At 38.2% G+C, this 15,977-nt stretch overlaps 1 protein-coding gene across 1 annotated transcript in view; it reads left to right on the top strand.

Moving 5' to 3' along the window:
- The window catches only part of LOC127658586 (unconventional myosin-XVI-like), a 288,117-nt gene that overhangs the window by 83,278 nt on the left and 188,862 nt on the right, over positions 1–15,977 (top strand). Inside the window, 1 exon segment of the mRNA XM_052147955.1 lies at positions 14,721–14,829. Coding sequence (XP_052003915.1) covers positions 14,721–14,829 — 109 coding nt within the window.

The raw sequence follows: 15,977 nt of genomic DNA, 5'->3' as shown, positions 1-15,977 counted from the left end.
GATGAGGGGCATGAAGGAGCTCTTTGTTAATGGATTAAGTTGGAAGGGGGTGAATATCCTCCCCTGGCATGTTTCCTTTAGATTCTCTTCAGAGATAAACACATAAACACACTGGTTCATAGTCCGTTTACACCCCACAGCTCATAATTTGTGGAGGACGTGCTGTTCAATGACTAATTTATGGTATAAATATATTTATTTATTTATATTTCTTGTTTTAGGATAAATGTAATACAATCTAGTGAGGGTTATGCTTAAAACAAGATACATAAACTTAATACAAGATATACTGTGTAATGCTTATTATATGACACAATTTGGATTCTAGATAAATGTATCTTGTTGTTGGCATATTGTTTGTAACAGTTTATAATGTTAACATATCTTTTTATGAAAAAGAAAAATACTGATTTGAAGACAAGGATCTTTCGCAGTGAAAGGTGCTGTTCACGCAGAACCCTTCCTTGCTCTAAAAAAAAAAAAGAAGCCAGATGCAACGCCACAAATAGAGTTGAATGCAGACATCTCAAGACACTTTTCTTAAGATTTAACCTGACACGTCGTCTTAAAACTGTGGTGCACCAGCACGAGACACAGCAGGACATGATGCAGCGGTCAAAGATGTCTGTCTAGTGCGTGATTTCGTAGAAACTCAAAAAAACAAACAAACAAACAAACAAACATGACTTCCTGTTGGTTTGCTTTCGTGTATTTAGTGTAGGCTTGTGTCATGTCTTGTGTTGGAGGCGGGAAGTGTGTATTATTAGCTTTAATGAGGTTAATAATTCTGAATATAAACCATCAACAACATCACACACACACACTTCTGCCCGTGTGTCTGTTTGTTTGTGGGCTTTTATGTTAGAAATTGTTTGAACATCTGCATGTAAACTCTGCCATTTAACATTGAAGCATTCTCTTTGATAGTACTCAAAACAACTTTAATTATACATGTGTGTGTGTGAACCGCTCCACAGCACTGTATGAATGAATATTTCTTAAAGTAGTTTCATTTGCATAAGAGCACTCAAGTAAGTGTGCACAGAGCTCTTGTACAGAAATAACTTGAAGACTTAATTAACTGTATGAAGACGTGATACTTTCTGACATATGTTTCTCTATTTGTGACTAAGGCTAAAGCTGTCCCTTATTATTTATATTAATTATACTACTGCCTCTTTGCTTTCTGATGTGCATTATGGGAAGCCAAACAAACCAAAAGTGGGACGAGACAGCGGGGGTTTACAGAGCTCGCGCCGCGCTGACATGTCATCTGCGCGGTTCAATGGTCCGAGCCGCGCGGCCGATTTGTCAGCGCAGCGCGGACATGTTTCCTAGCGACACCCAATGGGCAGCGTGGCGCGAACTTGTAAGGAAGGAGGGGTTTCTTTATTGTACATTTATTTGCATGTATGGTTTGCGCTGCGCTGTTTAAATTGGTCAGCGCAGCGCTGGTGAGGATTGTTCGCGCCGCGCTGCCCATTGGGTGTCACTTGGAAACACGTCCGCGCTGCGCTGACGAATCGGCCGCGCGGCGCGGACCATTGAACCGCGCAGATGACATGTAAATCCCCGCTGTCTCGTCCCACTTTTGGTTTGTTTGACTTCCCATAGTGCATGCCCGTTACAGAGAGATGAGTCACACAATCTCTTTAGAAAGGGTAAAAGAAAGAAATAAAACCGTTTGTAGGTACAGTATGTTTGGAATAGCATATGTTAAGTTACTCCAGCACGAATGCATTATGGATACAAAATACAAACTTCAGTGGGTTCATAATGTATTTATTCTAAATCATGATTCTTCAACAATTTGATTACAGATGCAAAGCAGCTGTACTGTATTTACTTGCGGCATGATAACTGGGTTTCACAAGCTGAATTAAACACGCAACATTGAGATTGTGTGCATGTTTCACATACTGTTGTCTTTTTTTTTTTTTTTTAACCCTTGTGCATCCTTGTGGACATTTTTGGCTTTTTCAGTTTTTTTTTGATAACTTTGTCTGTGTTAATGCTAACTGCATAAAATTTTCCACAGGTGTGAATTTTTATTGGAATTTTAGTATTTCACCCTATTTTCTTTAAAAAAATATTTTTTGCACTAGTTACACAAAATACTCCCTCTTAACGTCGTTTTGGACAAAAATGGCACATTGAAACCCATTAAAACTGCGATTTTTAATCCCAGTGCCATTTAACTATAAAATTATGCAATCTTGTTTAACATGCTTTCATTGTGTTGGCAAGGCTTCAAAATGTACATTTAAAATATTTTTTACCAGATCGTGCCATTTTTTCAGGTTTGGCATATCATCGCTTTTGTTGTTGTTTTCTGCTGTTTTTGGCTTATGCATATTATAGAGCCAATTAGATACATTATGAATATATAATTGTGTGAGTGTGTTGGTATACATTTACATTTACATTTATGCATTTGGCAGATGCTTTTATCCAAAGCGACTTACAGTGCAATTATTACAGGGACAATCCCCCCAGAGCAACCTGGAGTTAAGTGTCTTGCTCAAGGACACAATGATGGTGGCTGTGGGGTTCGAACCAGAGACCTTCTGATTAACAGCCCTGTGCTTTAGCCACTACGCCACCACCACTCCATATGGTATGGATTTCAGAGTGTGGTTTGTATGTGTCTGAGGCTCTAATAATAAAAATAAAAAAAGTTCTGTTTAGCATTTATTAAATTGAAAATAATTATAATTATTATATTTTTTATAAAAAGCAACAGTGGCATTATGTAAACAAACCGGCGTTTAAAGTGTTAAAATTCTGAAAATAAATGAATGTTTGGTAATTATGATTAGAACTGATGCTGGTTAAAATATAAGTTAGTGAAAGTAGAAAAAATATTATTCTATAATATTTTTATGACACTTTTTGACATGGCCATTTTTGTCCATTATGGACCTAAGTGGTAGCTTTTTTTAAATCTGATACTGCATAAAAAATATGAAAGCATCAAAATGAATGTTGTTGTTAATCATTGACATATCCGAGGCTCTAATAATCAAAGAAAAAAAAATCTGCTTAGCATCTATTAAATTGAAAATAATTACTATTTTTCATTTTTTCCTAAAAAAACAACAGTGGCATTATGTAAACAAACCAGCGTTTAAAGGGTTAAAATTCTAAAAATGAATGAATGTTTGGTCATTATGATTAGAGCTGATGCTGGTTAAAAAAATTATGTAGTGAAAGTGGAAAAAAATATAAATCTATAATATTTTTATGACAGTTTTTGGACATGGCCATTTTTGTCCATAATGAACCTATGTGTAACTTTTTTAATTTATGCACAAGGGTTAAGTATTAGGCAGTAGACAATATGTTGCATAGTATGCAATAAGCAGTATGTTAGTACATGTCTGTACAGTTATAGGAGATGGTAGACTTTGAAGAAACCTATTTCTGCATCCAAGGTAGTTTGGTTGACTTGGTTAAGCCTGACTGATGTGCCAGTGTTTGATTAGCTGTGCATCTGAGGTAGACACAAATATTTCTGATTAATACAGCTCTGTGTTTTGCTCTTGAAAGTTAATAAGATAAAGCAAAGGGTTCTCCTAAAGTGAGCCCCTTTAACCTTTCTCTGTTCCTGCTGCCTCTGCCTGGCTGTGAGTCACCATTCTGGAGAAAGGGATGTCTCCGTTGCTATGGATACAAGTTTCGATCATCTCCATATTACTTTTCAGCATGCTTGCTGCCTTTGGCTCAAATCAGAGTCAAAGTCATATGCTCTACAACCAGTCAATAATAAGGGAGATTGTGCTGAATGTTTTTCTAGTTTGAGGTTGCATACTTCTTCAAGGTTGAATCTCATAATAAAAATGTCTATTTACAGTCAGACGATTGTTATCATAAAATAAACCCCTTCAGGGTGATACAAGACCCCTCCTCTTCACGTTGGGGTTCTAATCACCCTGTCGGGGTTTATTGTGCAATAATAACCGGCTGACTGTACATTATCCCGCTTATTACATGGCAACTAACCATAAATCAATCAACAAACAGTATTGATTTGCATTGAAATTATGTGAGAAGAAAGAACAGACTAAACAAATAAATTCCACCTTCGATTTATGTCATACATCTGTTGGTGTTTATTTTGTAAGCAACTGTCTGGTTGCTCATTATCCAGCTTATTAAAGGTATAGTTCACCCAAAAATGAAAATTCTCTCATTATTTACTCACCTTCATGATATCCCAGGTGTGTATGATTTTCTTTCTTCAGCAGAACACATTTGAAGAAAAATAGAAAAATATCTTGGCTAAGTAGGTCCTTAAAATGCAAGTGGATTTCAAAACTCCAAAAAGAATCGATTTAGACATGTTAACGACTAATCATGGTTTGTTTTTTTGTGATGTGCCATCGTGTTATTAAATAATAGGCCGGTGTGCAACACAGTCTCGTATTAATGGTCCGCGTATCGGAGCCGCGGCAGACGCGTTTGAGCTCATAATGTTAAAGTGCTCGCCTGTTTCATTCTCCTTCTCTCTTCTCATCAATTCTCTGTAACTTTTAACTGTTTGTCTAATGATAAAAAGGCAAATATCAATAATACTTATATTATATACCATCAGCAAATATGCAGATATCTTGTTTAAAAAGATATAATTCACAAACCTCATGAAAATCCAGCATTTTCTTCCTGTCGAGCACTCATATAAAATCTTCCACTGAAGTGGGTATTCCATCAGCAAGAATAAAGAAATTCAGGATCTGATTCACAAATCATGACGGTGAGTCCATGACAATCCAAGCAGGTGATCCAGGCTGTTTAAACTTTCAGTAGATTGCTGCTCGCTGTATCCCCATGAGCGTGAGAGCAACTCGGCCTATCAGCCATCCTGCTTTCTGGATATCAGCATCGGCCACTAAAAAACCTATATAAGCCGATCATTACTTTTTATTTACTTATCACTTATTTACTTTTTTACTTAAATAATGATCTTTTTCGCACCAAGATCAATCATGTTGCTTTAGAAGACATTAATATAACCACTGGAGTCCTATGGATGACGTTTATGCTGACTGTCTGTTCTTTTTTCCAGTATATTTATTTATAAATCTCACAGCTGTGAGAGACAATCATTGACAGGTGATGATCCTTACCATTCTTATCTCCTGATCTCGCTCTCCATTCACAAGCCATCACTCAACCACGCCCCCACCACCACCACACCATGGTTTCTGTAGCACTTCCCAAAGATGCAATTACTTTGCACAGTAAGATACTTTTCCAAACCTTATGATTAGACTCTTCTGACACCTCAAACTTCTAAACAATAATACTTACAGTATTTCCAGAAATGTATAATTTAATCTTTAAGTTCTTTTGCTCATTATAAACTTGTCCATCTTATTTGCCAGTGCCAGATGTGTCTTTTTACTTTGAAACTGTGTCTAAAATGCCAGACATCCCAAAGTCATCTCTTCAGTGTTGCAGTTGTCACTGGTTTTTGGTATGTCTGTTACTCAAACTAGAGACTCTGATGTACTTGTCTTGTTCTTGCTGATCTTGGATATCCACTTCCCCATCTGTCTTGGTCAGATCCAGATTATGCTCTTAAGTCAGTAGTGTGTAAAATAGCCTTTATCTCTCAAAAATTAATAGACAGATAAGAGACAACACTAGATTCTGATGTTCAAACACCATTAAATAGATCAATCCTTTTCAACCATTCTACTAATAAGAAAAGTTTCTTGAGTATTAAATTCCTCAAGCTTAGGTGACAACATTTTCTCTGTACATTGGAGTAATGACTGCTGAAAATGGGGCTATTCTATCAAGGGCAATACATACAGAAATAAATAAATAAAAATATAAAACAGCTTGATATATCACTTGCCCAATCAGTGCATTCCAATCCTGATTTCGCAGCACCACAGTGGAAAAACCGTAACCCTGCCAACGAGTCCTGATCAAAATGAAACAGCACATTTCTGCAAGGAGAACCATTCGGCTCAATGGTGGAAGAGCACCTTAATAGTTTGTGCTTCATTTACTTTCATTGCATTTAGCCTATTATTTAAAACAGATTATATTTAACAAAGGCAATTAAGCCATTGCTCATAGCCTTGTAATGTGACAGCATGCAGATTACATTTAATTGCATGATGCCTTTGTTCTTGTTATTTCCTAGTGCAGTCAGAGAAAGGTGTCTGCTGTTGTGGTGTCACTTTCCAAGGGAGACTGTTTCATCTCACTCTCCATTGTTTACATGATTTGGAGTTCTCTGTACTGTCAGGTTCAGTAACTGCAGTTAAGATGGCGCCGAATATGGCTGCTGTGCTGCGAGCTCTGACCCAATATTGCATTTTTTTGTTTGTTTTGTCTACAGTTCTTATGTTTTTTGTCTACGATAGACAAACACTTTTGGACATTGGTTGTCCAATAGCACACGAAAACCAAACTTTAAATACCTCATTGCTGACCTGCTGTTTTCAAACCAGACAGTGGAGAACCTTTGTCTGGGCAGCCTGGCCGCGGAAACGTAGCCAGAAAAGGGGAAGGAGAGCTGGTGTTCTCGTCAGACTAAGACGTCACGCAAATCAACCCTCGCTACCCAGTATTCTACTGGCAAATGTTCAGTCTCTAAACAAAAAGCTCTGCGAGCTGAAAGCGGGGATCTCTTTCCAGGGACTACATCATTATCTGCCTACAGAAACTTGGATGTCTTGGATTCCAGACTCCGCCATCAAACCCATGGGGTTCTCCGTGCACCGAGCGGACAGAGCGAAAGACCTCTCAGGTAAAAGCAGAGGTGGTGGTGTATGTTTTATGATCAACAAACCCTGGTGTGATCAGAGGAACATACATCAAGTCTTTCTGCTCTCCTGATCTGGAATTACTCATGCTTCTGTGTCAGCCATTCTGGTTACAGAGGGAATTCACAGCGGTCATTATCACAGCTGTGTACATCACCCCACAAGGAAATTTATGATAGTAAAAGCAAGCAGGAAACCGCGCACCCTGTGGCTGCATTCATTCTGACTGGGGACTTTAACAAAGCCAACTTCAAGTCAATAGCACCAAAATACTACTAACACATCAGTTTCAACACACGAGGGGACCGGGTTTTGACCATTGCTACTCTCCCTTCTGGGATGGCTACAAATCCCACCCCTCCGACCATTTGGCAAATCGGACCAATCTTACGTTCTGCTTCTTCCCACTTACAGGTAGAAACTGAAACAGGAAGCACCCTCTCTCAGAACAATCCAGTGCTGGTCAGACCAATCAAATTCTACGCTACAGGACTGTTTTGATCCTGTGGACTGGGATATGTTCCGGTCCACCTCTGACGGCATCCAGGTCTATGCTGATACCGCAACGTGTTTCATCACGAAGTGCATAGATGACGTAGTGCTGACCAAAACAATACCGATCTTTCCTAATCAGAAACCATGGATTAATAGCGATGTTTGTGCAGCACTTAAGGCACAGACCTCTGCTTTTAATTCCGGGAATGCGGGGGAGCATAAATAAGCCAGTTAAAACTATCAGAGCAGTACAGGGATAAAATTGAAGGACAGTTCAACACCACCGACTCTAAAAGCATGTGGCAGGGAATTAATATCACCACAGACTTCAAATTGAATAAATACTCCACTGTGAACACCGCTGCCTCTCTTCTGGATGAGCGAAATACTTTTTTTGCTCGTTTTGAGGGAAATAACACCGCCCTTACAGAGAGAGCACTCGTGGCCGAAGCTACAGAGGTTATTTCACTCTGTCTCTGTAGCGGATGTAACCCGATCTTTCCGACGAGTGAATATCTGTAAAGCCGCAGGTCCAGGCGGCATTCCGGGTGTGTCATCAAAGCGTGTGCGAACCAGCTGGCTGGTGTTTTTATGGATATTTTCAACCTTTCCCTCTACTTGTCTGTGGTCCCCACATGCTTTAAAACATCCACCATTGTGCCTGTACCAAAGCAATCCAAAATCACTTGCTTAAATGACTGGTGTCCTGTTGCTCTAAACCCCATCATCAGCAAATGCTTAGAGAGGCTAATCAGAGATCACATCTGTTCTGCCCTCCTCACTGGACTCAATGCAGTTTGCATTCTGCAACAACCACTCCACTGGTGATGCCATTGCATCTACACTACACACTGCTCCCTCCCACCAGGAAAAAAGTGTATTTTTATTGTATACAGTTTTCTTATTTTGTGTATTATACTGTATATTGTTTATATTTTTTTTTGTATACAGTCTTCTTATTTTGTGTATACTGTATATTGTATATTGTGTTGTGTAACAGATGTGTAAACTGTGTTATGTGTAAATCAGAAGTTCATTGTAATTGTCATACTGCTATATTGCTCACTACCCACTGTTGCACTTATATGTTGCATATGGTTGTGTGACAATAAAGGGATTTGATTTGACTGTGGTACCTTGGCTGAATTCCACTAGTTTGTGTTTGTGCTGGAGTATGTGTGCAGATCTCTTGGCTCCTCCTTGTGACCTTGCATACATGAATTGACAGCCTCAAAGAATTTTGTGATTTATTTCTGTATTTCCCACTTTTATTATTTTTTATTTTGCATGACTAAAAGAAATTCAAAAACTTTCAGCAGCTTTGGTTCCAGAAGTAATTTCTCCATTCATTTTCTCCATGGGCATTACAATTTGTATTGAAACTAAAGGTTTGCATAATCGGATGGTGTTTTGGGGAATGAACAGAGCTGACTCCTGATAGGCTTGAATGTGGCTCTGGGTATTTTCCCTGCTTTTAAAGATTTAAAAGCATTTCTGTCAGAGTAAATAAATTATAATCGTTATCTATCTTAACGTGACTTACATTTCAAGCATGACCAGATGTCATGCAGCGATCGGCTTGTTAAGCACTTATTCTGGCCTCAAACGAGTGAGCAGGAAAGGTAGAACACTATTAATGTCACATTTTATGACCTCCTATCTGTGACGATCGCTCAAGATCAATGGAGGTAATTTATTAGGTGCTCAACACCACTGCTGTTCTCTGACAGAACAGTATTCAATTCAGTCCAGTGCTGTTGAACACGTCACGCTTGCTTGTTATGGTTGTTGGTTCCATGAAAAGGAAGTGCATATTCAGACCTTGAAAAACGTTTTTGCATGGTTGAATAAGAAACTTTTAATTATAAATATATTTGTATTTACTTTGTAATATATATTAACAATTAATTAAAATAATTATAATTATATTTTAATTGACTAGGGTCTAGTTTTACTTGTAATACATGTCATAGTTTGTATTTATTGAATTGTATGTATTTTGTATTTTTTATTATTATATACAGTATACATACATACACCCATCAGCCACAACATTAAAACCACCTGCCTAAGATTGTGTTGGTCCCCCTCGTGCTGCCAAAACAGTACCAACACACATCTCAGAATAGGACGGTGAGATGCTATTGTTCTCTCCACAATTGTACAGAGCGGTTATCAGAGTTACCGTAGACTTTGTCAGTTCGAACCAGTCTTGTCAATCTTTGTTGACCTCTCTCATCAACAAGGCATTTCCATCTGCTGAACTGCCTCTCACTGGGTGTTTTTGGCACCATTCTGAGTAAATTCTAGTGACATTTGTGCGTGAAAATCCCAAAAGATCAGAAGTTACGGAAATACTCAAACCAGCCCATCTGCACCAACAATCACCCATGCGATTATCTAATCAGCCAATCGTGTGGCAGCAGTGCAGTGCATAAAATCATGCAGATATGGGTCAGGAGCTTCAGTTAATGTTCACATCAACCATCAGAATGGGGAAAAAAGTATCTCGATGAATTGGACAGTAGCATGAATGTTGGTGCCAGAAAATACGGGTTGGTGCTGTTTTGGCGGCATGAGGGGCATCTACACAATATTAGGCAGCTTATTTAATGTTGTGGCTGATCAGTATGTATGTATATATATATATATATATATATATATATATATATATATATATATATATATATATATACATATTAACATATTTTGCATTGATAAATAAGACACTTTTAATTAAAAGTTATTTTTAATGACTTTGTTATACTTTGTAACACAAAAACTGCATCAGAACAATGTAAAGGAGGTCTGGAGAGATTTTAATGTAATATCTGGACATTATACACCAGGTGAAGGTTATTCAGCTCTGGGTGATCACAGGTGGGTAAATTCATTGAATTAATTATTTAACAGATTTGACATTGGACTTTCTTCTAACAACCCTCCCTCTAAATACTGTGGAAGTTCTCTATCTAAGCTTTAGCCCAGATTTTATTATTCAAACAGTCTATCTCTAATCTCCACCTCACAACTATCATCTCCCAGGTCTTAGACCACCCTCTCCACTCCCTTATCCCCCTTCCTCCTTCCCTATCAATGGACCAGGTGAGATGTTAAAAGGATAAAGACGAGGAGAGCTGTGGGTTCTGATGGCATCGGCTCTAGAGTTCTTAAGGACTTGGCGGATCAGCTATGTGAGGTGGTTCAGTGTATAATTAACCTGAATTTACAGTATCTATGGAAAAATGACCAATCCTGTTGAAGACTTCCTGTGTTGTGCCTGTACCTAAGATTGCAAACCCTAGGGAGTTCAACCACTTTAGTCTGGTTGCCTTAACGTCACATCTTATGAAGACTCTGGAGAGACTTGTTCTTGACCACCTTCAACCCCTATGGATCCACTGCAGTTTGCCTATCCACCAGGCATTGGGGTTGATATTGCAGTTATCTTCCTTCTGCAGAGGTATTTTTCCCACCTAGAGGAATCCGGAAGCACTTTGAGAATCATGTTTTTTTATTTCTCTTACACTATTCAGCCTTCACTGTTCAGAAACAAGATGAATAAAGCAAAAGTGAATTTTAGCTTGACTACCTGGATAACTGACTACCTCACCAATAGACCCCAGTATGTGAGGCTACATGACTGTGTTTCTGATGCGGTGAAGTGTTGCACAGGAGTCCCACAATGAACGGTTCTAGCCCCTTTCCTTTTTAACCTCTGTACATCTGATTTTAAGTACATCTCTAGTAGCTGTCATCTTCAAAAAATGTCTGACGACACAACAGATGTTGGGTGTATCACTGAAGATAATGAGGTTGAATATAGGGGCTCATCAAGAACTTTGTGGACTGGTACCAGCTGAATTACCTCCAGCTTAAATCATGTAAGACTAAAGATATTGTAGTTGATTTCTGAAGGAAGACACTTCAAACAATGGCAGTAAACATCCAGGGGGTGGACATTGAGATTGTGAAATCATGTAATTAAATTGGTGTTTACCTAAATAACAAACTGGACTGGTCTGATAATATGATATAAGCCACAGGAGGCTGTGCATAGCAATGACCTTTTATGAAATGCCAACACCAGCAATATAATTAAAGGCACCATTGTTAAACAAAAAGTTACATTTATCAGTTAATAAACAGATTTTTTTTCCTGCTAAGTAATATTGTTCACAAGCCTGTAGTCTAGCAACTTTGCACATGTAATATAGAATGTGTGGTCACTGGTCTGTGTTTATCATCATTTATCAAGACAGTTGAAATGAAAAAAATATTTATTTATTTTGCCATTTTAGAGGCTGATTATACATGGCTATATGTATCAGTGTCTATCCACATGTAAAAATAAATAAATAATAAGGTATGTGTGCTAGAACTTTACACAGGAATACTGGTGAAAACTCATCAGAATGTGTTGCCAATGTATGTTTGCTTTAAAAAAACATATTTAGAATTAATAAGTTCTCACAGGATGTTTGTTTAGTATTCGTGACCTAAAGTGTCACAGAGGACATGATACAGTTTGTCAATTTGAATGGGGGGGGGGGTTATTCTAACAGCTTCATCAGCTCTTCTTTCAGTATTGGAGGATAAAACACACATTCGTATCACCACCACTATCTCCTTCACATTGACCCCACCTGATCAATTCACACACCCTCCCACACACACCTCCGGTCACATCGTATTCAATAATAGTCCCATGCCAGACAGTTCGATGGATCACCACCAGTAAATACAAACACACCCCATGTCCTCATCTGCCTCAAATGAGTTGTGAGTTGGAAGACTGTGGGTTAGTGCGTCATTATTGTTGTGATTTATGTGGTATGACTTAAGGGAGGGACTGGGAGGAGGTCACGGCAGTGACATTCTGTCAAATCCGTCACCGGTGTCTGGAGCTCTGTGTGCATGGATGTGTGTTTGTGGTTGTGTGCCCTCAAAGGCTATAGCTCATAAATACACACAAAAGTGTTGCAGATTGTTCATGTTAATTAATCCATTCATTAATCTAGTGCTAACCTCATTGTGTGTTTGACACAACCTTGCCATTTGAAAGTGCTGATGGTTGCATCTGCGATGCATGCTGGGGAAAGAAATGATAGGCCACCGATTTCTCACCGCACCTTTCTTTGTGCTGCGGTCAGTCAGATGGAGACATGCTATTTATGGCTCTAATTAGAGACAGCCTATTATGAGGACGAGTAGTAAATCTCATGCAATGAGAGTTTATTTGTGTGATTTAAATGTCATGCCTCCTCTGTTTAAGTCAGTGAGCACATGCTCAGTGTTAATACACTGTTTTGTAATATATATATATATACAGTATATACTGTATATACATACATATATAGTGTGTGTATATATATATATATATATATATATATATATAGTGTGTATATACATATAGCATGATTGCTCATGTTATATTGCTTATCAGTTCAATGGAAAAGTTAATAAAAAAATTATGAAATGCTGAGTACGGTCTCAAAAACGCATTTGTGCATGGAACTACTATCTTACGTGAAAGATCAGAATCTACCGTTGTTAGTTCTAACCAAATAATGAGTCCAAGCTTCTCAAAAACATCACTTTAGAACTAGTATCATGGCTTGGGTTGTTTCTAACAAGGTATTCTAGAAACAAGGATGTGTGTGTGTGTGTGTGTGTGTGTGTGTGTGTGTGTGAGCGTGTATTTATCACTTTGTGGGGACCAAATGTCCCCATAAAGATAGTAAAACCCGAAATTTTTGACCTTGTGGGGACATTTTGTCGGTCCCCATGAGGAAAACAGCTTATAAATCATACTAAATTATGTTTTTGAAAATGTAAAAATGCAGAATGTTTTCTGTGAGGGTTAGGTTTAGGGGTAGGGTTAGGTTTAGGGATAGAATATAAAGTTTGTACAGTATAAAACCATTATGTCTATGGAAAGTCCCCATAAAACATGGAAACACAACATGTGTGTGTGTGTGTGTGTGTGTGTGTGTGTGTGTGTGTGTGTGTGTGTGTGTGTGTGTGAGCATGTATTTATCACTTTGTGGGGACCAAATGTCCCCGTAAGGATAGTAAAACCCGAAATTTTTGACCTTGTGGGGACATTTTGTCGGTCCCCATGAGGAAAACAGCTTATAAATCATACTAAATTATGTTTTTGAAAATGTAAAAATGCAGAAAGTTTTCTGTGAGGGTTAAGTTTAGGGGTAGGGTTAGGTTTAGGGGATAGAATATAAAGTTTGTACAGTATAAAAACCATTATGTCTATGGAAAGTCCCCATAAAACATGGAAACACAACGTGTGTGTGTGTGTGTGTGTGTGTGTGTGTGTGTGTGTGTGTGTGATTAAACAGTATGTTGTGTCTCTCAGCTGTGATGAGCCTTAATGAAGTTGTTAGTTTAAAGCTGTTTTTGCCAGATTAGTAGTGTAGTAGTGATTCGAGAAATCACAGAGTGCCAATGAGTAAAAATAGTGACTGATTGGCGGTGAAAGCTCACTCATTCACACACAAAAATTTTATTTTCTACCACGTGCTGGCTAAAATCTGCATTGTTATAAAAATAAATGTAAAGAGACACATCTAGCTTTTTACACATCTGCACTGCTCTTACACTTTAGTTTAGAACACCACTAACACAAGAGAAGTGATACAACAGTGAATGGTCCGAGTGCTGATGTGCTGAGACATCTGATCTTTATGTAAAAAAGTTACCATTAAATAGTGGGAATTACGGAGAATTCAAAACGATATTATCTGGACACATTACAATAGTGAGAATTTGGGAGGAAATATGCTTAAGTACTATATTGTCATGATTACAATAATACAAAGAATAATGTGACAATGAAAAAAAATCTTAACTGTCCATGGCCTAATATTTTATATTTGAATTTAGTTTCATATTTGTCTTTAGATTTTTAGGTGAAAAGTGACTTGAGATGTTTTCCTGAGACTGTACATTTAAAAACACTTTCCTTTTTAAACACAAGATGCGTTCAATATATTTCTAGTAGTCTAATATGTAATATTGAAATCACTGTGATGCTCCCCCATCTAGTTTCAGTTTTTCTGATTCCTACATTCACATAAAGAATGAACTATCCATGTGTAACCCTGTATCCTGCTTCCTACCCACATAAAGTCTTAACACAGTTTGGAGTCTCCAGAGAGTAAATGCTCATAAATCACATCACCCCGCTACCCAAACACCCGACACCCTATTAACCTTCTCCCAATCTTAATGAGTTAGTTAATGCAGTATTTTTTGTTAATGTAGCTCATCTCTGAGCTCAGGAGCCTGGGGAATGCTGGGAAAGTGTGATAATTGGCACTAGTTTATCATTGATTGAAGACTGATAAATGAGGCAAGAGGGACTCATTTTGTTTACGTCTTGTTTTGCTTTATCTTGCTGCCATCTCCCCCCCCCATTGTCTAAAGGCCGGAGTCAATGTTCTGCTCCAGGACGTCAACGGGAACATTCCACTTGACTATGCCACAGAGGGAACAGAAACCATCTACATCCTCATCAGACACCTGGAGGAGAATGGTACGTTCCTTGAGCAAGTATAAATCAGTGTTCAAAACCCTGTCCTTTCCTAAACTTCACTATGGTAAGCCTACCGTAATTATTTTTATTTTGAGCTGTCATGTCGAATTAGCTGTGAAATCACAGGCTTATGTCATTCATCCTTAGCGTGTTTACATCATGTCCAGGTTTTTTCTGGTGAAGTTACTGTAACATGTATACTAATAAACTTGACTTCTGTAAATTGTATAGCATTGCTGCAGTTTTGAGATTTCCTGAGTGTGTTTGCTACTATTTTCTCATTTCTTTTACCTCTGTCGCAGGAATGCACAAGTTGTTGTACCACTTACAGCCCTTTAAGCAGATAGTGGGCTCCAACAGAGTGGACAATATCAAATTGCATCTAAAAGCCACTGTAGGTAGGGTAGAGTAGTGGTATTAACCACCAGGCAAACTATGCAATTGCGTGGGCCCTGGACGTCGAGAGGGCACCCACCCCCGTAGGAAAGCTCAGCAAAAACCGCTTGAAATGACATGTGATGTGAAAATGTTGTTCTGGGTATATGCGCGAACACGGCATTGTCCGCACTCTCCGAGCAGTTCACGTTAGAGATTCGTTTTTTATTTCAAAATGGGGTAAATTGGTAATTGGTTGGTTGCTTGGGGCCTCAGAAATCGTAAACCCGCTGCTGGTAGGTTACAATGGGGTAGAAGGCTCCATTGATTTTATATTCTCCAAAAACACCTTTCCTAAACAACTGTCTGTCACTTTATACCGAAAAATGTTCCTGTTCCATGAGATCTTTGCACATAATGTCTTTTATATTTGTATTTTTTTTTAAATGTTGCAAATTTATGCAGTTAATGAAAATCTCTGAAATTAACACATTTATTTTGAGACTTGAGAAAATACTTATTTGCCATTTTTAGTTTTGTATAAGTTCATTAACACATTTTACACATTTTACACTATAACTATTGCCCCGGTATCTACATGATATCACTTTAAACCAACTAGAGGCCTTTTACCCCAAGTGTGGGGTAGCATTGAGTCTGCTAATTTATGCCTGTGCATGTCCCAGTGTTTTCTCAATGTCAATGCTGTTTTAATTTTCTTTTCAACTAGTTTACTCACTGAAGTTTTTCATAGAGGTTTGCACCAGAAATGT

Source organism: Xyrauchen texanus, chromosome 18 (genome assembly GCF_025860055.1).
Source record: "Xyrauchen texanus isolate HMW12.3.18 chromosome 18, RBS_HiC_50CHRs, whole genome shotgun sequence".
In the NCBI taxonomy this organism is placed as follows: domain Eukaryota; kingdom Metazoa; phylum Chordata; class Actinopteri; order Cypriniformes; family Catostomidae; genus Xyrauchen; species Xyrauchen texanus.
The sequence above is the reverse complement of the archived record's forward strand: the minus strand, read 5'-3'. Positions and strand labels throughout refer to the sequence as shown.